This window comes from Alosa sapidissima, chromosome 20, assembly GCF_018492685.1.
Source record: "Alosa sapidissima isolate fAloSap1 chromosome 20, fAloSap1.pri, whole genome shotgun sequence".
Classification (NCBI taxonomy): domain Eukaryota; kingdom Metazoa; phylum Chordata; class Actinopteri; order Clupeiformes; family Clupeidae; genus Alosa; species Alosa sapidissima.
Genome location: NC_055976.1, coordinates 1373322 through 1400000, shown reverse-complemented (window position 1 = coordinate 1400000; position 26679 = coordinate 1373322). Strand labels below are relative to the sequence as shown.

General features: G+C 39.8%; 2 protein-coding genes and 1 long non-coding RNA gene across 6 annotated transcripts in view; 1 reads left to right on the top strand and 2 right to left on the bottom strand.

Moving 5' to 3' along the window:
• clk4a (CDC-like kinase 4a) overlaps positions 1-4937 on the bottom strand; it is a 100626-nt gene extending 95689 nt beyond the window's left edge. Inside the window, exon 1 of one of the 2 annotated variants that reach the window (XM_042073539.1) lies at positions 4919-4937. The gene's annotated coding sequence lies outside the window, so the exon portion shown is untranslated. Of the gene's footprint in view, positions 1-1415; positions 1456-4918 lie in introns of those variants that run through there. The other variant, XM_042073540.1, reaches the window with a different exon arrangement.
• Positions 4938-6838: 1901 nt separating this feature from the next.
• The window catches only part of LOC121693856 (stem-loop binding protein), a 29505-nt gene continuing 9664 nt past the window's right edge, over positions 6839-26679 (top strand). The window contains exons 1-5 of one of the 3 annotated variants that reach the window (XM_042073558.1): positions 6839-6992; positions 15839-15970; positions 21593-21697; positions 24356-24418; positions 24514-24645. In XM_042073558.1, the coding sequence (XP_041929492.1) occupies positions 6943-6992; positions 15839-15970; positions 21593-21697; positions 24356-24418; positions 24514-24645 (482 nt within the window). In that variant the 5' untranslated portion in view covers positions 6839-6942. Of the gene's footprint in view, positions 6993-15838; positions 15980-21592; positions 21698-24355; positions 24419-24513; positions 24646-26679 lie in introns of all 3 variants that reach the window. The other 2 variants (XM_042073557.1, XM_042073560.1) reach the window with 2 other exon arrangements.
• Positions 8708-26114, bottom strand: LOC121693867. Its single transcript, XR_006025605.1, has 3 exons — positions 26103-26114; positions 11612-11628; positions 8708-8822 (listed from the first exon to the last, which is right to left on the bottom strand). It is a non-coding gene; the product is annotated as an uncharacterized LOC121693867 (long non-coding RNA).

Sequence of the window (26679 nt, the reverse complement as noted above, 5' to 3'; positions counted from 1 at the left end):
GAGCAGGTAGTTTACCTTATTTGCTGCAGATGTGACTGATTCAATAAACAGGTCTGTGCAAAAATATGGTGTTGACGTGTCTATAACAAAATCTAACCATATTTCGAGGATTAATAGAGACGGGAACAAGTGCTGCAGATCCAAGTTCCCACGCAACTTGGGAGAGTGACTAGCCAAGCAGCTCATGTTGGGGAGGTGGAGAGATAGCTTCTCTTCGGTAGGCCGATAGCCTACTTATTATTTTGAATGGCTGCTTTAGAAGGAAGAGTTCAAATAAACATGATACAAGTGTATTGAAAAGAAACCACTCCGAGTTCAAACCCATGCCTATCACGTTTGACATATCTGCAGTTTGCAGACGTGATTTGTCTTGCACTAGACTTGCCCGCTTATGCTATAATTAATTTAAACGTGGGCAATGTAGTAGCCTAGGTCTAATATGGGCGATTTCGAGACTGCATAGTTTTGAGTCTGCACATGATTCGATCTTTAGAAGACATTGGCTATCTCTCGTTCAGCCATCAATAATGCATCGCAGTATAGGCTATTATTGCGTTTGTTGAAAACATGATCATTAGCTTATTTCTGTGAACAGTCTTCTATCCCAAGTTAAACATGGCAAGGTAGCAAAGCTGAAAGTATTCTTGTTGTGTGTAAGGCGATACGTGATTGAAGGTGTATTCTTTTGCGCGTCTTCCAATCGTATGAATATGCGAGTTCAGTTCCTGCAAGGTAGGTATAATTTTTTGCGTAGGCTTATGTTGTCGTTTCATCAGTGGAAACCAGATTTAGTTATGTTTTTGTGTGTAGCCTAGTTATCAACACAAATAAAGGGAACATTTTCGTACACACTCAGATTTCTTTACTGAAAAGTAGCAGCCTATCCAAAGTTAGGCCTATGTGTGTTAACGTTTCACAAGGTCAGGATATCGCATGTCACTTCTACAAGTATCCCAGGCTTATCTTTGAACCTTTTTGAGCTCTTTAGTTATTTAGTTACTTAAGCTACTCGCAAAAGAAGCATTATAGCATTCGCATAACTGGCGTATTGTCACACCGAATGGCCACTAGAAAATTCAAAATTGACCGAGGTTGACCGAGGTCCTCCGAAGTCCTCATTGTGACATAGCAAAAGGGGGCGGGGCTTGGGATCGGTCAATTATCTCACCTAGTTGTAGGAAAGAGGCTACGTTCGTTCATATTACAAGTGATAGAATGAATGTGTGACTTATGTTTAGTTGATGTTATGACATGTAAAGTTAAGCTTGCCGAACTTAGTTATAGTCAGCCAAGGGCAGTTTGACTGTGCCTACATTCGTGACACTCCTGTTAGTAGGCTAAACTGGAAAGAGCAAAAAATAGGGACATAATGGTCACATTAATCCCATAAACACACAAATAACTCTTACACCAACCTTATTTTGTGCCTTTTATTCACGTTTGTTTCAAGATTTAGTAAGTAAGCCCTTTTTCGCTCCCCACTTTGATGCAGCATAGGTTTCCATTATCCAAACAGCTCCCTTTCCCCTAAAAGGGGGCGTGTACATGCAGCACGGTCTAGTTAGATCCAGTGTGGTGTTGTAGTTGTTCTAATGTTACTAGTTGTTGCAACAGCATGTGAAAAAACTACAAAGTTTGTTACACCAAAAAGAACGTTAATCTCGCGATAAAAAAATTGACGCCGTTAAAATAGGTTTACATTAACGCCGTTAATGACAGCACTAATATATATATACATATATATATATATATATATATATATATATATATATATATATATATATACATATATATATATATATATATACACACAGACACACACATTTGATGTTTGTTAACATTTTTAAATTATTGTGATTCACTAGTCCCCTACAGTATTTTGAAGGAAGGAACCAGTTCTGTATACATTATTGGTAAAGTAGTTGAATAGCACACTACACATGCACACACACAACACGCACACAAACACATAAACACATAAACACACATACACACACACCCACCCTCACACACATGCAGCCAGACATATAAACACACCTACATACACACACACACACCCTCACAAACATGCACCCACACATATAAACACACCTACATACACAAAGACACACACACACACACACACAAACAAACACAAAAACACACACACACACATAACTAACTTACATGCAGGCACACACACTCAATAAACACACACAGAAGCACACATATACACAAAAACAACCACACAGGAAATGAACACAATTTAACAAACGTGACTTATTTTTGTGGGAAAAATGTGCTGGACTGGGCGGCGGTCATATTTTGTACTGCTCTGCGGTACATCTAGTTTTATCTATGGATAGAAATATTTATGCTGTAGCCTACACTATTATGCATTTTACGCATGCACACACAGGTGGAACAGTTGTGATGATACTGCAATAAGTCTACAACCTCAAAGCATATTTGCGGAGTTTCACAGTTCAAAAATGGTCAAAAACAGTGTACATTTTAGCACTCCGTGAAATTATGTGGAAGTGGTCACCTGTGTTGTTCAGCTACTGTAGTTAATCTAAGCTAGTTATCTTGGTCATTGCAATAGCCATCTATACATGCTATCTTCCTTTTTCAGGACAGTCTGGGCTACCCAGAAAAGTATAATGGGATAATATTTGCATATGTCTTATGTCAGCCTATATATCTGCGTCTCGTGATTTTTTTCTTCATAGTTTTTGCATTAATGTTACTAGGAAGCATGCTAGTAGAAACATATATTGATATCTGTGTAAGTGGAATTGTCTGGAATCTGGAAATATAAGAACCGTGGTGGTGGGCTACTCTATGGCTAAGCAATTTACAAAAATGTACATACTGACAAAAATAGTTTACATATAGCCTACATTATAATTTCTGCCCAAAGTTGGAGACCATGTAGAAATGTATTGCAATTTCAAAACCAGATTACTCGGGAAATGCTTATTGTACAGAGGCAAGCTTCATATCTTCGTATTCGGTAAGGTCTGCTGTTTAGTGTGATATGGTTTGCCATGTGTTGAATGAAGAGTTAATGAGATGTTTCACCGATTAATGGGTGTGCTCGTGTGGCGCACCCAAAACAGGTGACCACATTGGTCATATGTTTATTAGTAAATAAATATGATCTCTCTCTCTACACTGTCACTTTAAGGAGTGGCACAAGCAATTGCATTCCGGTTGCTATGGGAACGGACCTCCGCTCGCTCTCAGATGTGTCTTCCTGACCTCTGGCTCAAAGAGTTGTGCTCTCTTACACAGAAAGGTAGGTATGTGGACTTTGCAGGGCACACAGTCTTCTACAAGGAAACCCTTGTCAACCATTATGGCCATAGATGGGTTTAAGCAGAGACTTTCTAATGAGGAGACACAGCACTCAAAAAATCCTTCATAGATATGCATGGGGCTAGTTTGTAACGCCGTTACTACACATATCACACCCCATTCCTCAGCAAAACATCGACATGTGAATACATTGAGCCAATCATGTGGTGTGATGTGAATACATTGAGCCAATCATATGGTGTGATGTGAATACATTGAGCCAATCATATGGTGTGTTGTGAAGACATCGTGCCAATCATGTGTTGTGATCTTGCTGCTGGAGCAAGATTGGTGTCGTGAAGCCTTGCGCACGCGCATTTCTGCAGAAATGGATGCCCGACGAGCAGGGTCCGAATTATCTTTTTGTCTTTAAGGGGGTCTCTCTATCTCATAAAAAGTTGGCACACCCCGCGCATAGCCTAACAAGGCGATACAATTAAATAGCCTAGGCACGAGTGGCGCTTTTGCGCAGTAGCCTATATGCGCACGATAGGCCTAGACACACACACACAATAGACAGAGATTTTTCATAGACATTTATTCCTTTTAATTCATTTCAACATATTATTGATTGTAATATTCCATATTTAATTTTAATTTCACAATACAAAGATAGACTAAAGGATTTACTCTGAGTGCCATTCTCAATTTCACAATGTAGGCTAACTCATTTGAAGCAGACCACCGTCTCAGATAGGCTATCCTCAGTGTCAAACACAATAATGCATGTAGTATAACTTATACACAGGGAAAATGCACTAACTGGCAGAAAATAATAAAGCCATTGCAGCCAAACTATGTTCTAGTATTATAGGCTAATGTGCACATAGTAACAACACCTGGGCGTTCAGTCGTCTCGTGTGTTGAACCGTGGGAATAAATAGACGAACAATTTTGGAATTTGCACTGAGATGTTGTCGGGTAGCCATTGAATAGGCTATTCTGCCATCAGAGATTGCTAACAGGTGTTTCAAAATATCTGGGAACTTTCCGGAGCTCTGAATGACAGAGGATAGCTACAGATCAGTTCACAGAATCATTGAAGTAAGCTGCATTATGGGTCATAATTTATAGCTTTGTTAATCAACATAGAAGAGGCAGGGCCGTTTCAAGGAATTTGGGGGCCCCAAGCAAAATGGACATGGAGGCCCCCCCCACCGAACGCAAAGCCTACAGGAACCACCGCATAGCCATACAGTTTAAGTTCACCCACAGTTTATATGAATACAACATTTTGACAGTGCAAATACTGCAGTTGCATATATATATACTGTGCATTAGTTTTGAACATTTTGAACATTTGAACATTTGCAAAAACACCACCGTACCATAAAATCCAATATAAATGTAAAAAAGTGCACAATAACTAAATCCAACATACTTAAACACACACACACACACACACTCACATTAACATTTTTCAGTTCTCACAAAGTGAGAAAATAAAACACTGCCATCTTATGCAGAAAAAGGATGCATTGTTCAAACTATAAAGAGTGCAGGTTGTATGGCAATTAAAAAATCCAACATAAATACAAGTACACACACACACACACACACACACACACACAAGATTAACCTTTCAGGCCATCTTCATCAGTGGAGGTATCCTTAGGAAGAGCCTGAGGGCTGAGAAATTTAAGCAGCAAAGCACCTTGAGGGAGAAAGAAAAGATATGTTAGCATTTCCATATTTTGATATTTAGAAGGGATGCAGCTGCTTTCACAACTACCAATGCTTACTGTAAAAACACCCCAAGCTAATGTTATACATTGACCTAGGCCTACTTGTAGCTTAACATAGCATTTAAGCATTCTGCTGTTTGAGAATTAGACAGACGCACCTGGTGCTTTAAAGACAGTAAACAGCTGGCGTGCATGAATCTAGCACTTTATCGATAGTTATCGATTAATCGATTAATCGGATATTTTTTTTTTTGCATTTTTAAACAACCAAAACAAATAATGCATAACGAAAATGACATGGCTGTAAAATGATCAAGCAATTGGCACAGAGGTATTTATTCTAACTCCAACATCAGGCTACAAAACTAAGCCCATTTATTGCAATTTACCCATTTAGTGTTTATAAGTGCCAGTGCCAACGATTAAATAATGTTCAAAATGCTCTCTGTAAAATTGCAGCCTCTTGTGCATGACTTAGCTGGGCGAACAAAGCTGTCCATACTATGTTGTGAAGTGCTCGGAGGGAGAAGAGGGAAAGCAATTTAATGTATTAATATGCACAACAAGTTTCATGCTGTAATCTAGACCTGACATCAAAGTAAATATCTGTTTTATGTAGATTTCTACACCTGCATCATTTACCATTAGGCTACTAACAAATAATTTTACTATTAGGCTACTAAAAAATAATTTCTGGGGTGAGCTTATTTGCTATGGTAACCTAGCAACCTGTGTGTGTGTATGTGTGCACGCGTGCGGTGCGTGAGGGAAGATGAGGGTGCATGCATGTGTGTATAAGGGGTTCTTTTTTAGGCATACTGTCTTGCAATTGAAAGTGAATAAGTTTACTACTTAAAAACATCAAAGCTAAACATTATATCACGACATCGCTACAAATACAGTATGTGATTAAAATCAGCCAACATCAATGTAGGCTATAGGCTACGTAGATGATAGATAGGCTAGATAGATTGATAGATGGCCTACTTTATTGCTCCATGGTCTCCAGGCTGCCTTAGCAGCGTGAATCAAATCGCGCGCAAGGCAGCAACACCCAGGCTATCTACGTCCCGTAGTAGCCTATATTTTAATTTCACGTCTGTAATGGTAAGAGATCGCACAGGGATAGATAATGAGCGGTTGTTTAAGATTAAATTACAATGCCAGACACCTTCAGATATCAGAGACCCCCTCAGATTTTTTACTTTGCTGCTTTCATGGGAGCCAGTCCTCACTCTATGGGAGCTCGGCTCCCTCTGGCTCCCACGTAATTCGAGCACTGCTGACGAGTGCCCAAAAAGCGTTGCCATATGGCCGCCGAGTGGAGGGACATGCCTAAAAGGACTTTGGTTTAAGTTGGCAAAAGTTTGCACTGGCCAACTAGCTCTGCTGGTGGGAAAACGCATGGGACTCATAGCGCTGTCCTATTGCGTGCAGAGGGAATTTGAAAGACAACCGATTATCCCACCCCTCGAACTGAGCACTGCCAAAGCCCAAAGGTGAGTGCCCAGACCCTACATTTTAATGTGGGTCTGGCTTGTCAGGCTAATACAGACCAGCTACCATTACAAAAGCATTAGGATACATAAGTTTAACATTAGAGGGTTTACTTTCTTTTTCTTCTTTAAAACCACCAGCATGGAAACGTCTTATTATATACTTAAAATCAACAGGTGAAAGGATTTTAGAACATCACTTAACTCCTTTTCTCCCGTCTGATCCTTATTTCCATAGATCCACATCCCTAACAGTTGGTGGCGGTAATGCACCAAGTTGTTATGCCAATCGCCAATTAAATAAAAGTAGAAGAAGGCTTCACGCATGTGCAGTCGATGCAGCTTTGTCGCTGCCAGTATTTCTGCACAACACAGAACCGCACGCATAGAAAGCAATAGGTTACGCTCTCTCATTCAAAGACATGTCTTCAAACAGTCAAAAACGTCGGCAAATTACAGGTGGCGATTTAAGGTAGGTGGAAATAACTTTAATGTTAGACCTTAGCCCCGTAACGTCACAGGTAACGCTAACGTTAAATCTAAAGCAATTAACTAACTTAACGCTAATGTCAATTTCCTTAAGCAATTCATTAACTTAAACGCTTAGCAGCTACGTCAATTTTCTGTAACGTTTAACTTACAGTTAACGTTAATGCAATTTTTGTTAGAGATGTAACGCTAATGTTCGTAATTTTTGCCAACGTTGCTTTGTCAGAGTTTAACCGAATGATAAATTATGTTAAAGCCAGGACGCCAGTAGCTAAGTTAACTTAACGTTATAGTTAGCGTTCCTTTGCTTCCGGAATTTTAAGCCAGTCACGTACACAATCGTTGAAATTGTGTGTAACCATTACTTCTATTAACTTAGGCATACCTTTAGACAGCTTGTATTGTAGATTTTAACGTTACTGTTTGTAAAGTGAAGGGTCTTGTCAAAGTTACATGTCTGTGTGTCCCTGCAAGCTAACGTTAATGGTAACGTTATTGATTGGCTAACGTTAGTTAATAGGGAAACATTAACTTATACATTTTTGTCTGTTGTTAAGTCAACATGTACAACTTTACGCATTTTTTAACACAACAGTTGAGTAATTCAGTCATAATAAGGTTGAAATTCACTCATAACGGCTAAGTTCGTGAGCTGTACTGTTAGAAAAATACTAACGTTAACGTAAAGTTGGCAGGTTTTACTAGCTTGATAAGCATCGAATGAAATTGGCGATCAAGCTAACATGATTCCCGCCAAGTTTGTGTTGCATAGTAGAAAACGCAATTGTTGTCGAGTGTAAAACTCGCGAGTTTACATCGATACCTTCGGCTTACAAACACAAGTCTTAGCGTTACACCCAGCATTGAGAAGAACAGTTACAGCTGGTGCCTTTTAACAAAAGGGCTTTCGCGGGTCTTCTCTGTTTTCGCGGGGTTTCCGACGAATGGAGCAAAGATTCTAGAGCGGAGCAAGATAGATCAGTTACGTCATAGGCATGACGTACGCTCTGAGCCTGACAGGGCGCCATTTTAATAAGCTCAGTGCAAAATGTCATATACAGTTCCAATTATATGAGCCCACCTGAACAGCTGTTTTTAACGTTGCCAGCTATTTTTTTTCTTTCTCGGTAATGAACTGCAAGAACTGACGGTGTGAAAGGCCCGATTGATCTTTTTCCAAGTTTACACTGAATAAGGAGAGGTAAATAGGCCTATTATTTAGACAGAAGTAGCTATTGCACTGGTAAATAGATCACATAAATTCCCATTGAGAGACTGTATAGCCTACTGATAAGCTAGCAGGCAAACTAACTTAGCTAACGTTATATTATCACCATTTTTCTTTTTTCTACCTGTAGGCTATAAGTTAACCCTTTGTTCACAGCCTGCTTAAACACAGGCTATCAATCACTAATAAGGTCGAGATTTCACTCAAGCGTCTGATGTTCATAACTTAAATAAATGCAAATGGTAGGCCTAGGCTAAACACAACCGTGCTTGACACTTCTATCGTTTCCATGCAGTCAAAAACTCCCAAATTGTCCTGCTTGCCTATGTAAAATGCATATGACCACAGAAGTTAGTTTTCAAAAAATCATTAGCCTATTTACAGGCTGCAGCCAACTTAAAACACGTCCAGATGAATCTAACCGTTGAACTTAATTTGTGCAATTATATGTTAATTGAAAACAATTTGCTTGAGTTATAAAATAGCTGTAGTCCTATTATTTAGGCCTACTCATCTAGGCCTACTGTAAATCCTCAAATTATGGCAGGGGTCTTTTCTTTACTTATAGGCTGCGTAAGCACATGCCTTTATTGAATTAAGAATTATTTACTTTTTATTATAGGCTGCGCAATTGTGCATCTTAAGCCTCTCGCAAGCTCAAAAGAGGGCAGCACGCGACTGAGCTTGAGAGCGACGTGAGACCCGTGGTGTAAATATTAACTTTCAGTGTTTTACGATGTCTTTGTAAATTAGGCCTACGTTTAATTAAAAAGTGTTTCTTGCGTGCGTTCATTCTCTCATTCCCTCTCCAAAATGTTCCTGTTCTAGGCTGATCAAGTGCATGAACCCAGCATCGGTGTGCGCGTCACATGAATCACAATTGAGACAATAGATTTACCATCTTGTACAACTGCAAAGCCTTATCATAGGCATGTTACATTCATGACATGAAAAATGGAACTTATAGAACGAAAATGATAAATTAGGCAGTCGGCTAAATGTTTTAAACTTGCGCAAAACTGATGAACCCAGCATCGGTGCGTCGCATAAAACAAAACACAAATTGAAGCAACACTGACCATTGGACATTCCTACCACAAAACCTTTCCATAGGCATTCAACATTTATGACATAAGAAGTGGAATATGGACGCATTTCATCACACCAAACGGAGCTGTGGCTGTTCGCGATTTGACTGATTCTTGAGGTTTCAGCGCAGTGTTGACTTGCATGCGCGTCTTTTTAAGATGGTGAGCGTAAACGAAGGAAAGCCCTCTAATCGGACGGGCAAGACTGACAAGTAGACGGGCCTAGGCCCGTCCGTGGCTACGCGTAGGCCTATGTCAAACAGATGCTTTCTCTTCGATCTCCACAAATTAAGCTACAGTTAATTCCTTAGCTGTTTGAATTAATGTGCGATTGACAACGCGACAGACAACGTTGTGATGAATAGGGTATAATACTAACTTTGTTCAAAATTAATACATTCAAGTTGACTTTGCAAAGTTGTGTAGGCTACCGCGCCAGTTGAAGTCTGCTTTAACAGTTATTGCACAAGCCACCGTTTTGATTTGCTTATAAGGGAGATGCAGGCTGAACCCGTTTGAGGGAGAGAGGTGCAGGGAGAGAATGCGTGCTGTAGCCTACACTACGCACATCTCTATGAAATAATGTAGCCTAGGCTGTCAAGGCTAATCCATATTTTAAATAAGCAATCATGGAGACAATAAGTTAATAGGCTATACGAGTAGGCCTAGGCCTAATGCAGGAATGGACGATATGTTTTGCAACAATAAGGTTGCGAAGGTCTTGGGAGCTCTTTGCCTTTACCCGTCATGAAATGTTTCTTGTGACACCTTGGTAACAAAAAACTTTTTATAGCCCACCAGTATGTACTAACCCAGCTTATATCAATTTGCACAGACAGGAGGGATAATTTCTCTTAACTACTTATAGATTCCAGTGTGTTCCTTGTCATTCCTCGCCTTTGTGTACTGCTTTTTCTTGGTGTGTTCAATACTTTTTCCCTGTGCCATTCCACTTTTTTACTAATAACACTACTTTTAGACATTAATGTTTGGGTTTTTATATATGTGTGGATTACCTAAGTTAATACTAATGTCCGTATTCAGTACTTACTGAAAAAAATGTTGACGTGTTCAATACTTATTTTCCCCGCTGTAATTGGTCTAGACATGGTGTGGTCTATTGGGTTTCTCGTAATTTCAACATACAGCTTTAAAGAACAAATATTGATAACATTTTAGGATCAGCGCCATAGGATTCCCACGGTAGCCAGTGTCTGTGACGACACCTGAGCTTATTAAAATGGCGCCCATAGAGTCATAGAACGTACTTCAACATATCCAACGTATTTTCCAGCCAGTAATCCATCTTGCGCGTAGCGCTCTAGAATCTTTGGAATGGAGTAGGAAAGCCGGAAAGCGTAGGCCTACGTAGGACTACTACATGTAGCAGCTGACGTCATAAACCAGTATTGTCATGAAAGTTCAGAGCGGCGCCAGTCTTCTAAACTCGAGTTTAAACGCCAAACCGGTAGGAAAAACTATTGTCAAGACATTAGGCAAATAAACTGCTGTATCCTGGGATACAAAAATAAAATTAGGACAAACAGACATAAGTTTGTTTTCAGAGAGCCTCAATGACCGAATCATGGATTTACCTGTTGTCAGTTGAGTTCATTCATCGCAGCTCTACAAACACAGCTTAGGCTATTTTAGCTATTCACCTTATTCAGCCCCGCCCTTTTTTTTACATTTCTTGTCTTCCACTTTGTCTTTAAACTTCTGGTCGGCTAGCCATGTCTAGTTAGCTTCATTGGGATAACATGGCAGAAGTGGATGGAGAGGCTAATTTGTGCAGAAAACGAAAAATGCCATCAGGAGGTCAAATATTGTACTTCGCTACCCAAGGCTATTCACCTCTACGGAGGGGGTAGATGATATGCAGGGGTGGCCGCTTTATCGTATGGAGATATATTTTAGAGACGGACTGGCCATTCTCAGCACAATACATAATTGTCATAATATATTCTCATAAAGTGCTTTCTTTATTTTTTTTAATCAAAAGCCCAATGCATTATCTGATTATTTACTGTCTAAAATGCTAAAACCAAAACACTTACTTCGGCGTGTGTGTGTGTGTGTGTGTGTGTGTGTGTGTGTGTGTGTGTGTGTGTGTGTGTGTGTGTGTGTGTGTGTGTGTATATATATATATATGTATGTTTACATTCCACACTTCATTTAAAAAAAAAAATTTTTTTTTTTTTTTTTTACTTGGCTTTAAAAGCACCAATAGTTGGTGTGGATCTAATGTGAAAAGGCAGGTTGGGCCCAGCTACTGAAAAAAGTCACCTTTATTTTTTAGACAACTCTGAGGTACTGAGAGCAGTAGTTTGTCTGAGGACCTCAGAGTTCTGGGAGGGCAGTGAAAGTATACAAACTCACTTGGGTATTGGGAAGCTTGTCCATTTACCATTGTCCAAGACAAAAAGAAGAATTTTGTAATCTACTCTAAATTTCACTGGTAACCATTGCAGGGATTTCAAAACTGGAGAAATAAGTTATGTTGTGTCTTTTTAGACTTGGTAAGCAGCCTTGCAGCTGCATTTTGCACCATCTAAAGTCTGGATGGAGTGGACTGAGTGACACCAAAATAAAGCAAGTTACAGTAGTCCAGGCGGGATGAAATAAAGGCATGAATCAATATCTCAAAGTCTTTGAAAGAAAACATAGTTTTTGCTTTACTTAAGATTCTAAGGTGGTAAAAAGATGACTTGACAACAGCATTAATCTGTTTCTCCAATTTAAAATCAGGGTCAAGTAGAAAGCCAAGATTTCTTGCATACGGTTTTACATATCTGGCAAAAGACCCTAGTTCACTAATTGCATTATTTGCAGCTTCATGTGAACCAAAAAATATCATTTCTGTTTTGGATTCATTCAGTTTTAAAAAATCTTTAATCTCTTTTGGGCAATCAAGCAATGGGTTTACAACACCAGAGGAACCACGTTTAAATGGGAGATACAGTTGTGTATCATCCGCATAGCAATGATTGGATATACTGTGCTTTTTCATAATTTGACTGGCGACATGCACAGTTGGGGCCCTATGAAATACGTTTTATTATTTTCCAAATTCCTTTTTTTCAGATTTAATTTTGGTTGTTTTGGATTTTTTATTTTTTTTACTTGTCTTTTACTTATAACAATTCAATTTATAACAACAAAGCTTTTTAAATATTCAGCAAAACCAATAATTCAAAATTCTCCAACATTGAGCCAAACATTCAGCAAATCTCTGCGCAAAAAACAGTTAGGGCCTAGGCTACATAACTTCAAATTAGGCTGTAAGTTTAGATCTCAATAAAAGGGCACTTTGTAATTCAAAATGTCCCACTACTTAAAATTAGCCCATTTTTTTTGTAGATTCTTGTTTTATTTTAAGTATGTGTTGCTTTCTAGAGCATTTAGCCTACCTTTGTTAGCACACATCTCCACTGAAGTATGGCTACATGATGGTAAGGCGCTTGATGTTGCACTCTCCTGTTGGTGAGAATCTATTGCAGCACTTTTTGAATGGTAGGTCTGCGCGTCTGCTTGAGGTTGCTGACATTCCTGTCTGGGAATGGGACTGCTTGCAATGTTTCAAGAGACTGACGTAGTAGTATGTCATCTTATTTCACACATTTCAACAATCTTCCACAAACTCACGTCTTGCATACTGATTTTGTCATTGTCTTGGCTGGAGGGATTTACCCGCAGTGGATTTAGCTTTGTTCTTAAGTTGCCCTTTTGATTTCTATCGTCGCTATAAGCCTACATGTGTATTTGCGAGTCAAGTCAATTATGTGTTGCGAACTTGCAAACTAGTTGTTTTCAGACTCATAGCAGTCATTGGTATTGTTTAGCCCTGTTATCTAGCAATCAAGCAGTTTAGTGTTTTGCCACCGTTGTCGGGATCGCTTATTTTCTTTGTCACGCACCAATCAACAAACTCAACCCACATGAATATTTGAGATATAATTACTAGGCTACGGAACGCGTTTAACTAATGTCTTTCAGTCATGGTTTAGGCAGAGACCTTCTGATATGCTTTTTGTTTTAAAGTAAACTGAAATAAAAGTGAAGCAAGTAGAAAAAACACCCGTTTATTTAATGTGTCAACAGAATATCTGCAAATTCCATGCAATTCCGTGTTCATAAGAGAATTCAGTTTTCATGTGTAGATTCCGTGATCCCGTCCGCGTTTTCCGCATCGTGGAAATCATAGGGCCCTACACAGTGAGAATAAAATACAACTAAGCACTGATCCCTGTGGGACACCATAAGATAAGGGGGCAGATGAAGATGAAGTATCATTGAAAGAAACTGAAAAGGTTCTTCCCTCTAAGAAGGAAGCAAACCATTTCAGTGCAGTACCTGAAATTCCAACACAGGCGCTCTAAAAGAATGCAGTGATCTACAGTGTCAAAGGCGTTGCTAAGATCTAGCAGCATAAGTAATGCACGGTTCTTTGCATTCACTGATGGTAACAAGTCATTAGTGACTTTAATTAAAGCAGATTCCGTTCTGTGTTTAGGTCGGAATCCAGACTGGAAGTTGTCTAACATCTCATTCTCTGATAGAAAGGATTGGAGTTGTTGAAAGACAACCTTTTCTAGGATTTTAGAAAGAGGGCAATTTTGAGATGGGTATATGATAGTTTAAGTCAGTGTCATCAAGCTCTGGCTTTTTAAGCAGGGGCTGCACTATTGCATGTTTAAAATGAGTTGGTTCTTGGCCAGATTACATTTTTTACATTACATTACATTTGGCTGACGCTTTTTAACCAAAGCGACTAACAACATGGTAAACAGTAAGTTTTAGAACAATTCTCACAATTTTAGGACAGTTTAAAAAAAACATTAGAGTACAGTAAGAATAAGTGCGTCGGTGAGTGCTGTTTTTAACAGTTACTTGTCAGTTTAAAACGGCTGGTGAGTGCTAGGATCAGTAAGACTTGTTGTAAGTGTTGCTATGAGAGTAGATGTTCTCTAAAGAGCTGGGTCTTCAGGAGCAGATATAATTGATTAATTGATAATAGAGAGGATGGAGGGACCCACACTTTCAAATGCCTCTTTCACCACCCTTGGTGGAATACAGTTGAGTGGGTAAGAGGAGGGTTTTAGATTAAATACAACTTGTTTCAGCTGTGACAAGGAAATGGGTTCAAAGCTAAGTAAGGAGGCCGTGAGCACTGGAGGAGTTTCTAGATATACATGTGCACATCAAATGTAGATACTTGGTCACGTATATTAGACATTTTGTTAACAAAGAAATCAAGGAAATTGCCACAGTTCAAAGAAGGAGCAGTATTTGCAGTTTCCTTGGGACTGATTAAGGTTTTTAAAGTGCTGAAAAGAACCTTAGGCTGGTGACTGTTTAGCTATAAGATCAGCAAACTATTTCTCTCTTATTGCAGATTTAACAGCCTTCTGAAACACGGTTAGGGGGTGTTTAAAACAGTCATTACAGAAACTCGCAAATCCTTATCTGTTTGGTAACTATGTTTAGAAAGTCATTACAGAACTCCAAAGTCAGTGTTTTCCTAACTTCAGATAGGAAAGGTGTATAACAAAAATGTCTAAAGCCACCAAAATCCTAAATAAATGTTCCTAAGTTTAGGATGACCCAAAACATATGATGCCAGTCCTCTCGATAGAACTCTGCTATCTCAGTGTATCACAATGGATGTGCGGCTCAATTGGAAGACAATGTGGACAAAGCTAGCGCCCCCCATGTTTGCGTGCCGAATAAGGTGAATAGAGTTTGGGATAGTGTCGTCAAATCGCTAAGAATTGTGGGAATTACGGTAACAGCAGCTACTGTACAGGGGTGTGTTTCACAAAACCATAGTTGCTAACTGGTTAGCTACTTACTGTATTATTATTTTTTGGACAACATAGTTAAGGCAGGAGGAGTGTGTTGCTTAGGTGGCCACCTAAGATGTAAAGCACTGGGGGAAACACTGATTATGGTTCTGGAGCATCATCTAATGATTTGACTAATGTTATCACAGGATTATCGGGGCTAACTCCCCTTCACTTCAACTGCAGGTTGTGAGCAACAGGCACTCGCAAGATGCAACTTCAGTCAAATGAGTTGCAGCTTTTTTCAGTGACCAACAGTTCAAACTGTGCATAAGTTATCTATTTGTATTGTCTCTCCCTCTACCAGTCAGATGCACCGAGTCAGAGCTCATAGGTCAAAATCCCAGCATGAATACACACTTACTATACAAAAGTACAGAAAATAACATCCTTAATATAACACGGAGTTCGGAAAAAGTCTGGAAAATGTTTCACTTTCAAAAAAGGGCAAGCACCCTGTAAATTACATTTCCTATTTCTGGCCATTACAGGTAGGAAAGAGAACAGTCCACTAGCCTATCCCTAGTTCTAGCCTGTCCCCAAATTATATTGACATATCTTATTTCAAAACCAACAAGAAATAAAAATGTTTCCCTGACTGTTTGATGCTGTTGATAAATTCAAATGCAACCCTGTTGTCTTTATGGATGTGATTGTTTTTCTTTTTAAGGAAAAATGCTCCTTCACCATCGCACTATGGTAGGAAACGTGGATCAGATGGACAACTAAGGTCACAAGGAGACCCACAACCTTCTCTTGGAGCAAAGGGAGAACACAGACACACAGACAACAGATCTGAAAGGCAAGCTAGGTTAACAAGTTGTCTTTTTTTATTCATTTGTGTGTGTTTAATGGCAAGAACCACTTTTTCCACCTGATATCCAGGACACCGTTTTGGCACGTCTTTACTAGGGCCCTATGAAATCCAATATTATTATTTGTTATTCCAATTTCCATTATTCTGATTTATTTGTAGCTGTTTAATGTTTTTAATTTATTTATTTTTGTACAGTTTTCACCTTTGCAGAACTTCTGATATATTCAGCATAGCCAACCATGCACAACTCCCAGGGCAAACATAACAGTTAAATAAATGAAATGGGCATTCTGCTTTAATGCACAGATCTTTAATTTAAAAATCACAATGGAGGAAGGATAGAGATAAATGTAGAGAATCAGGTTTATTGCCAAGTACGTTTTTACCTACAAGGAATTTGCTTTGGTCTCAATATGCATGATGTACAATAATACAAAAAAATATGAAACATAAAAAGAATTTACAAACAAACAAAAACAAAACATAGCCATTCATGGTGCCATGGCATACAAGAGAAAAGATGCCGATTGTGGCCTACTGGTTAGGGCATCGGGCTTGTAACCGAAGGGTTGCCGGTTCGATCCCCGACCAATAGGAAAAATGTGGGTGGGGGAAGTGGTTGAGCACTGCTCCGGGTTAGCTTCACCTCACTGTGTGTTTCACTAATTCACAGATTGGGATAAATGCAGAGTATATACTTATACATACTTACTTATATAAATTGCAAGAGTTCAGCGACAAGACCTTAATGACCAAACAAAAACAAGCCTAGCCTAGCTAGCACAAAGCCTCAATCTCTCAGCTGGACAGTCAACCGACTAGGAACCCAGCATAGACAGGATGGAAAGGTAGAGAGACACTAGCAGGCAGCAAGTCTTCAATAGCAGTGCAGTAAGTTATTTTACTGTCTATTAGTAAGTAGCATCAATAGATCGAATAAGAGCAGATAAAACATAATTATGTACAGTATTACTGTCTATAATAATGAATGATTCCAACGAATTACTCTTTGGGACGTGTAATAATTTAATTAGTCTGTGAACTGAGCTAGCTAGCTAGTGCCATCTTAAAAGATATACAAGTGGTTGGCGGTAGCTATGGCAATAAAACTATGCACAAACTAGTGGGTGACAGTTAAGGGACTTCGCTTAAACATAATATAGATAAAATTCACTTGGATTAAAAAAATACACTTTAGGTCATGTCAGTTATGTTATTCAGCTAGTTGTAATTTCAAAGAAATGGCACTTCTCCGTGTAAAATGTTACCTTAGCTGGCAGGCTCGCTAGCTCACTAGCAACCGGGCAGTAACTGGCAGCTGCATGGCCAGCTGTAATTTTTCCCCAGATCTAAACACTGACAAATTACAGTATTAGGCTTGAAATGATGACAAACATGTCTGGATTATGACCAATGTTTCCAAAAAACCCTCGGCAAATCCAGAAAGACATAATGACCAATTTATTGGTGAAATTCCAATGGAAGTCTCCCATTAACATTAGTGCAGTGAGGGCTCACTCTTGTCTGCATAAAGGGGGATTTTTCCCCTAGCAATAGTCAAATGCTGAAGTTGTCGAACATTTACGCCTCTCGCTCCGCTTTAGCCCTCAGATAATCGATTGAAAGAAAAAGCTCCGGGGTGTGCAAGTTTCCATTGCATGCTAAGCATTGGTCAGTAAAAACTTTTGGAAGACCTTAGCAACACCTAAATTATTGTTAAAGTCAGGGCTCTACAGTGCGCCCATTTCACTCGCACATGCGAGTAAAAATAATGGCGTGCGAGTGCAAAAAAATATTTAGGCGCACTGGTACGAATGACTTCTAACCAAGTCAATGTTTGTCTACAAAATACACCTCAACATCAAGAAACATTACTGGTGCAAACCATAGAATCACGTCGCGAATGCAGCATAAAAACTACACCTCCCATCAACGTTAGCAGTTTCGCATTGTGACTCGCTAGTAGTCGCTTCTATCAAATCCAAGAGCACGCAGAAAAACTGGAAAGTTAGACTAGCCAGCCAAGATGCAAAGATTGAAGAAATTAGTTCTTCTATCCACCGAATTCATCGGATATCGTAGGAACAGGATGAGATTCTGAGAATGCAGTGAGAGAAGGAAAGGTTACCTAACATGCCTTTTAGCCCAGTTGACATATTTGCTGCAATATGCAAAATATAGCTGTAGCGAACAGGCACAAAAGTAGCTTCCCGTAACACTCCCATTTTATTCAAAGGTAGAACGCTACTGACAACTCCAGGCTTCCACGTATGCTTGTTTAAACACCGAATAGGCTACAAGCTGAAGTGCAAAACGAAAGTAGGCCTAACGTTTGCCTACTGCCCCCATCAATGCAGATATTTCAAATAAAAAGTAAAAGTATAAAAAATATATATATATCCTTGGTTAGCCTATGTTGGGTTTTGTGGAAGAGAAAATGCACTGTTTTAGTAGTAGTAGTATTAGGCAGTATGCAGTCAGATAGGTCACCATGGGCATATTTGGATTAGCTACAGATGGATTCACAAATAAATAAATTAGCCTACATTTGGCAGGATACTTGATATACAGGCTAAATGCAAATATGGCAATGTATTATACTATTTTACATTAACAAAATGTAGGAAAATAGAACAGACTGAAAATAAAGTAGGCACTGATCTTTAAAATCCTATTTCCTGTAGCCTTAATGTTGTCAGTCATTCTTAATATTCACAATTGGTGCACTGGCATCTTTAAGTGTTAGCTGCAGTGTAATGTTAGATTATGTTTAAGTTAAGTACAGAACTGACTGTGCGCCCAAATATTTGTCTGTGCTCCTAAATTTTTTTTAACTTGGGCGCACAAGTGCTCCTGGAAAAAAATGTTAGTGTAGAGCCCTGTAAAGTAATAAATGTCTTCAAGGCTTGTCCAATTAACAATAGACTGCGCATCTGCGAGAATGAAGCACACCAAACGCTGCTGTTACACAGAGAGGTCAAGTGGACAAGTGCTTGTTCGCTTTATAGAACTGCAGGAAAAAATGGAGTAATTCTTGCAAGATCATAATCGAGCACTCTACGAGCAGCTGACTTGAGTTTTTGATCAAAACGGCCTATCTTGCGTACACGTTTGCTCTCTACAGCGAGACTAACAAGAGAACGCAGGGTCCTGAATCAAACGTCATGCAGTGCAAAGATGCCCTCTGGCTTCATGAGCAAACTGGAGTACAGAGTTTGAAAAATGTCAAAAGGAGAGATACAGCAATTTCCACTGATTTTTACAAAAAAAAAAAAAAAAAAAGTCTGGTGATACTATTTGTGCATCCAGGGGTCGAAATGAACTTTTTGACTTATTAGTACTACTTTGGCTTACTTAATGATTATTGTTTACCAGCCAAAACTAGTTAATGGTTTTTTCATAACTATTTTGAAAGTAGCCCATCATTCGCCTATAATACAGCTTTTCAGAACGCTACAGAAGATCGCAAGTTCCGCTGTAAATTTCATTCAATTGAATGGGCCTGCCCAATGTTCGGAGGTTCAATCATTTTGTACCTTATGTTGCAGTGTTGAAGCGGAGCGAACAAAAATATGAATCGCATCTTTTTAGATAATTCTGTGAGTTTGTTCGCCATCATTGAAAGTGAAAGTAAGCAACTAATAGGCTACGTTTCTACGCAGCATCTGAAACTTTCAAGTTCTAATTTGTGAGACGATCTATTTGTTTTCGCAGCAGATGCATGAAAGGGTAACCAAATAACTGTAAGACTCCTGACCATGTCAACTTCGGGTGCACAGAACACAGATGCAAAGCTGAGTTGATATGGCAAGCCAATTTAACGTGACGTGAAGTAGTCTATTCTTGCGGCTGTTTTCCACACTCCAAACCCACATAGCAAAATGTGTCTGTACCACTACCTTGCCTCAGGATTACCTAGTGTTGGCCCACTTCTGGCTTGGTCCCCGGCCCAAAAATGGCCCAGTCACTGATAACTGACTGACCGGCCCAGCTGTGAGCTGACCGGCCCACACACAGTAAAATAACTCTGAGTGTCGGCTGGGTCCCCGGGCCTGTACTAGCCCAAACACTATAAAACTGATATGCTGAGTGTCGGCTAGGTCCCTGGGCCTGTACTGGCCCACACACTATAAAACTGAGTGTTGGCTGAATGTCAGCTGAGTCCCCGGGCCACATGTGGCCCAATAACTACCAAAAGTACTTGAAAATAAACACAAATCCAGAACTAGTAATTAAAAGCACAAGCTAATTTTATACACGTTTTTAACACGTTTCACAAACACAACCTTGCAAATAAAATAAAAAACATTTTAAAATTCTACAAGCTTTTATATATATATATATACTTCAGAAATTACACCAGTTAAAATATACAAGCTACTTTTATGTACAATCTACATATTTCATTTAAATAAACAAAAACAAATTTTTAAACATTTTAAAACCTGTATAATGATTCAAACAAATAAATTATTCTAAATTAACATTGTTAAAGTGTAATTCCAACTCTCAAAGGGTTTTTCTGCATTAACCCATTCGCGCTGGTTGCTGTGTAGCGCAGCATGCTTTTTATTTCATGTTTCTAGGTGCTACAGAGGCTTACATATTAAATTTTGGTAGACGTTGACAATTTTTTTGTATTTTTTCAGAAAACCCTCAGGAAATAAGGTTATTTAGTCTAGAATGCCATAGGATTCTATAGGCGTTTTTAGCAGGCATAGGAGTAAATGGGTTAAAACACATCAAATAAGCCGTGGAGACAGTATCTTTCGTTAATCAACCACCACAGCTTGCTCTGGTATACGCTATAGCCCCAAATCGCAAATAGTGGATTAGCTAAGGGCGGGCGTATGGCCTGCCGCCACTGTCAAAGAAAAATCAAGAGGAAACACTGCTCTGCTAGAAAAAACAATATATAGCATGCGTGTATGGCACTTACAATGACCAGGATAAATGCTTCTAACTAAAGGTAGTGAAAAAGCAGTAGTGAAGGCCCGGACCCCCCTACCGTGGCTTTACAGCACCGCTGCTGGAAAAATTTCTAGGGGAAACGCTGGGCTTGATGGCTACCAGGACTTTAGGTTGGCCATCACTAGCATTACACCGGACATCTCATCCATGGCCAGAGATACGTAAGCTGAGGGTGGCCATTAGTTTAGCAAAAGAGAAGAGTTAATTAAATGCATGAATCTAATGTTTTTCCCATGTTTAGGTGTTCACATTCACAGATATGAAGTGTAAAAAATAGAAGATGAAATGTAAAGTTTTTTTTTAACTGAATTTTTAGTCTTTGGTGTGAGTGCTTGTGTGTGGGTGTATGCTGGTTGGGGTGTGAGGGGGGGCTCAGCTTCCATAGTTACATGTGAGGGGGCGTCTTAGCAAAAAAGGTTGGGAATCAAAGCATAGTTTGCCCACAGTGGTCTACCTTTGCTGCTAACGTAGCTTGCAAAGCTACTATGTTAATGTTCACTTACCAGGCTAGGCAAAGGTCTACGGTAGTTAATAATACAAAACAATAGTTCAGATACTGTTAAACATGCTGTTGGTAGTTACGTAATATTCCATGAAGCATTTCACTCACTTCCTCTTTCTGGCATTGACACTTAGTTTCACTACTCCGGAGACTGTTCGACCCTTATCAAGATGCAAAGATTGGGGAAGTGAGGTGGAAGAGAGCGAGATGAGAATGAGCGTTAACCGTGATATGCAGAGGTGAGATTTGTTTTTTTCTTTTTCCTCACTTGTTAATGTCTTGGAGCATTGACTCGTACCATGCATTTTTTTGTTTTGTTTCTGGAAGGGTTATTAGGGCCTAAACACCAGAGGTGTAAAGCCCAATTGTTTCTGGAAGGATTATTATTATAGTAAGTAGGGATGCACCAATCTGACTTTTTCAGTTTCGATAACGATGCCTGGGCTTTGTGTATCGGACGATACCCGATACTGATCCGATACCATAGTTAAATTAATAAACCATCCTGTGGAAAAGACTAAGGGCATTAGGCCTGATTTAAACATTCTTTCTCTAACTAAACATCACTTTCCTAGGAGAAAATCTAACAAAGTAACACTTAGATATAAATGTAATGTATTATTGGGGGCCAAGCAGCGAAGCTGCGAGGCAACCCATAGTGATTCTAAGTTTTCTTATTATGACCGCCGCTAGCGAAGCGGTCATATAGAGATTGTCAAAAACCGTGGCACCGAGGATGAAGAAATTTTTATGGTATGTTGGTCTCAAGGGCCCACATCAACCTAGCCCATAATCACTCATTTGTGATTTGCACCCCCCCAGTAAAAAATTAAAATGCAATATCATTCTGCTTTAATCGCCCCTCTCTTCAGTTAAGATGTTCAGAACTGCACCAAATTTTATGTGTATGATTAACCTGACATTCAGTACATCAGTACATGGGGTCAGGATCTAATAAGGAGGAGGCTCAATAAATGTAATGACCTTTAACCACTAGAGGGGCGCTATAATCACAGGAAGTGGGCTCATATTTCAGCAATGCTTTCACCTATCGAAACCAAACTTATTATATGGACTTGAAACCTTATCATGAGGACACAATATACATTTGGTGACCTTCAACCACTAGGGTGGCGCTAGAGTAACAGAAGATTAGGTCATATCTCAGCAATGCTTTCACGTATCAAAACCAAACTTGGTTCATGGACTTGACACCATCCTGAGGACATGGAAAAAAAACATTTTGACTTTCAACTACTAGGGGGCGCTAAAGTTACAGGAAATGAGCTAATATCTCGGCAAGGCTTTCAGGTATCGAAAGCAAACTTGGTTAATGGACCCGGGACCACATACGTAGTAGACTCGAGACCACATCCTGAGGACGCACAATACATTTAGTCACCGTTGACCACAAGGGGCGCTATAATTGACAACACTTTTTCGTATCGACACCAAACTTAGTACGTAGACTCAGGACCACATCCCGAGGACGCACAATAAATTTAGTCACCGTTGACCACAAGGGGCACTATAATAAGTCATACATTCTCGTATCGACACCAAACTTGGTACATTTAGTAATGTTTGACCACTAGGGCGGCGCTAGAGGAACAGGAAGTGCTGATACATGTCAGTTGCAGTGCAGTTGAGAGACCCTGGGCAATGGGCAAGTGGTGCAGTAGAGACCTTTAGGCAATTGGCAGGCGAAGCAGTAGAAACCTTGACAATGTCAAATTTATCTGCCATCTCGGCAGCTCAAGTATCTGCAACCAGCTTGGCCCCCTCATTGCTGCTTTGCAACTATATTTTTTTATTATTATTATTATTATTATTATTACTATTACTATTACTACTACTACTACTATTAGTATTAAAAAATAAACAATTGTGCACCAGCAGCAAAACCAGTTTTGTGCAGATAAAAATCCCACCAAAACCAGTTTTGTGCAGATAAAAATCCCACATTAGTGATGTACATTAAAACACCCCTGCCAAAAAGGTTTCACCTGTGAAACCCCTCTATTTACCCATAGTGGTACGGTCCCTCGGTTTCCCCGCAAGCCGCGATAAACTAAGTTCACGCAGAGTTTCAATGGTGGTAAACCTAACAGTATACAAAGTTGTAACGCATTTGAACGTGTTGCCTAAAAATGCAACAAAAATGCATGAATCAATCAAACGTCAATGGTCACATGGTCGTTAATAAAATAATGAATAGTATAATGACGGGCAGACTGTAAAGACAATGATGTAGCCTAATGACAAACACCAGAAGAAATCTAGACTATTTAGTGGCAAGTGGCTGGTTGCATGTCAAGGCTCAGTCTTTGAAGTTCGGCCCATGGATCTGCAAATTTTTCCGATCCCCGATACAGCTATTTTGTCAATATCGGGGCCGATATCCGATCCAAACATCGGATCGGTGCACCCCTAATAGTTAGTCCTATTTGATCCTTTTCTGCCGTACTTTTCCTTTAGTGAGGTGTTTCCAATGTGCAAAAAGTCTTGGAATTTGGCATACGCATCAGCTGTTGGTCATTACTCAGGGACAAAGGTTTGGCCCTGGGTGTGCATCAGAGACTCTAGTGCCCCCCTATGTGACTGAACCTGTGGTTGGCATATAGTTTCAGCTACACACAGGTGCAGGTGTTCGTAGGTGTGTGTGTCTCCCCAAGACGTGTGTTTATATGTATAAAATAACAAAAACATTGCAATAAGGAGAGAAAAAAAAAAAGACATGTGTGGAATGGGGTGGAAAGGTCATGACATCCTACGCCCCCGTGCAGGACCCGCAGGTGCTCGCAGTTGCTCGGGCCGGTCATTGCTGCTTGCGGCTTTATTATCATTGGAAATTTTGAAATCAAGGATATGTCTTTGTGTTTTTTTTTTTTTTTTAGATACAGAAGGAGAATTCTCACTGCAGAGTTTTCCTCTAGAGAAAGAAAAGTCTCCTCAGGAAGGTGAGTTTTCTCAGGAGATACTACAGTTTACAGTTTTTTGTGTACATTGATACGTTTGCATCAGTTGTCTTGATCGTTCCCCTTTCTGTGTACAGCTGTGACTCAAGAGACTCTGCTAGTCCTACAGAATTGGAAACCGATGAGAATGTTCTACTAAGGAGGCAAAAACAAATAAATTATGGAAAGAATACCCTTGCTTATGATCGATACATCAAGGAAGTTCCAAAGTGAGTACATTACAAATGTATGATTGTAGTTTTGTTTACCCTTCTCTACTTTTATGCTGTTTGGACAGGCTTCTTTTATACAAATATTATGAATGCATGCAGGTAACCATTGCACTTACCTTTTTAATATCAATATCAGCAAACTGTAGCCTACAAAATGAACGGATTCTGTCTTCAGATTGTATTTAATAATGAAATTGTAGCATTATATCGGGGGAAGCAAAGACCCGTCTCTTGTGAGACTTGAGAACCATAAGTGCCATTAACTTCGATGCTGGCTGCAGGTGTTCTGCTAATTTCTGCAGATACATGAACACTCGGGCTATCAAACATGGTACTCCTCTGCTCTTACATAAGTCCCTTTCGGGCCATTAATTACAGGAACTTAGTTATAGAAACTGTCAGTTCTACTAACTACTTTCCCCCAAAAGCCGTTTTTTCATTTGCATTCGCACTGACCATAGAACTGGTACGAAGTCGTAAGTGACTTAGGTATGCCGACGACGTTTATAGCAGTGTTTCTCAACCTTTTTCAGTCACGGCACGCTTTACGTTTTACATGAATGAATAATCTCAAGGCACCCCAAACTTTTTTTTTTATGTTCTCTTAAAGCTGCAGTTGGCAAGTCTGATAGATTGAGGGGACTTAGCCAAAATGTTGAATGTTTACAACTCTCATGCCCCTCCCCCACTACCACCGAGCACCCTCTCATCGTGTTTGTGCTCATCAGTGCGCACCAGACTGCACCAGACTGTGATTGACAGTCAGATCTCACACAGCCCTGCTCTGATTGGACCAGAAGAACCGGGAGCTGTGGATTTTTGCAAAACAAATAACAGGCTGTAGGTCAGGGTTGGGCAAACTGCAGGCCGGATCCGGCCCGCCAAGCACTTTAATCCGGCCCGCCAAGCATTCAGGCTGCTCGCTTTTTTTTTTTTTTTTCCTGCGATAGACTACATTGGTTAGCTTTACTGCAAACTGCTTTTCACTCTTTTTAGAGAACGGTTAGATAGAGATGATAGGCCTACTCTTTGTTATCCCCTTTGCAGCTGATCTAACTTGAACGTTATGCTACTCCATTTAATTGAGAACGCGTCTGCAACCTTTGGCATTGCCGGTCATCGCAGCAGCGCCATCGGTGCAGACACTGATAAATTTTTCCAACTTACACCTCCCTGTTCAAGGTATTTCCTTTCCTGTTGTTTTGTGTGGCAAACACTTGCAAAATAAAAAATTCTCACAAATTTCTCCTCCATCGATAAATCGCACACCTCAAAAGTTGTGCGTGGCCACTCATGTCTGTTGATTCATGAACTTGCAAAGATAATTTCCCACATAGAGAAAATCAGGCTAAGACCTCTCTTCTTTGTCTGCCGACATGTCATTAATACGCCTTCCATTGGTAGAGTTCGAAAGTGGTACCTTTGTGATCTCTTTAGCTGCTTGTGGGCCTAACATTTTGTTAGCCGTACAGGCTGGCACTATGACTGATTCGGCAATAGTGTGAGGCTTTTTAGCCTTAGCCATGTTTTCGGCTACCAGGTAGCTAGCTTCCAGTGCTTTTTCTGGCACTTTTGCACTCTTGAACATCCCCTGCTCCTGCTCCTTCCCTGTTTTGGTTGGCATGTGATGGGTGATTGGTTGTCAGATGTCCTTCAACTTGCTGGTTACAGTGGGTCCCAGTTAAATTTGGACGGGTTCCTTCAGGAATTACGCACCCCATTTTCTCAGCAGAAATGGCACAAACTGCAGTTGACACAAACAACCACAAGGTGTCACTTTGGAGTTCTGCCACTACTATTTTTGATGCGACTTGACTTACTGCTTCCATGATGCAGTTTCCAAGTCAGTAGAACAATCAGAGAAAGCTGAGCCATTACCAAACATGTATGATAATACAATAGCGTGTAATCTTTAGTAAAAGGTGCAGAACATTATTAAACTTTGACTAAAGTTTCGATGTGTCGATGTTTTTGACTAACGAACATCGAAACGTTAGTCAAAGTTTAATAATGTTCTGCACCTTTTACTAA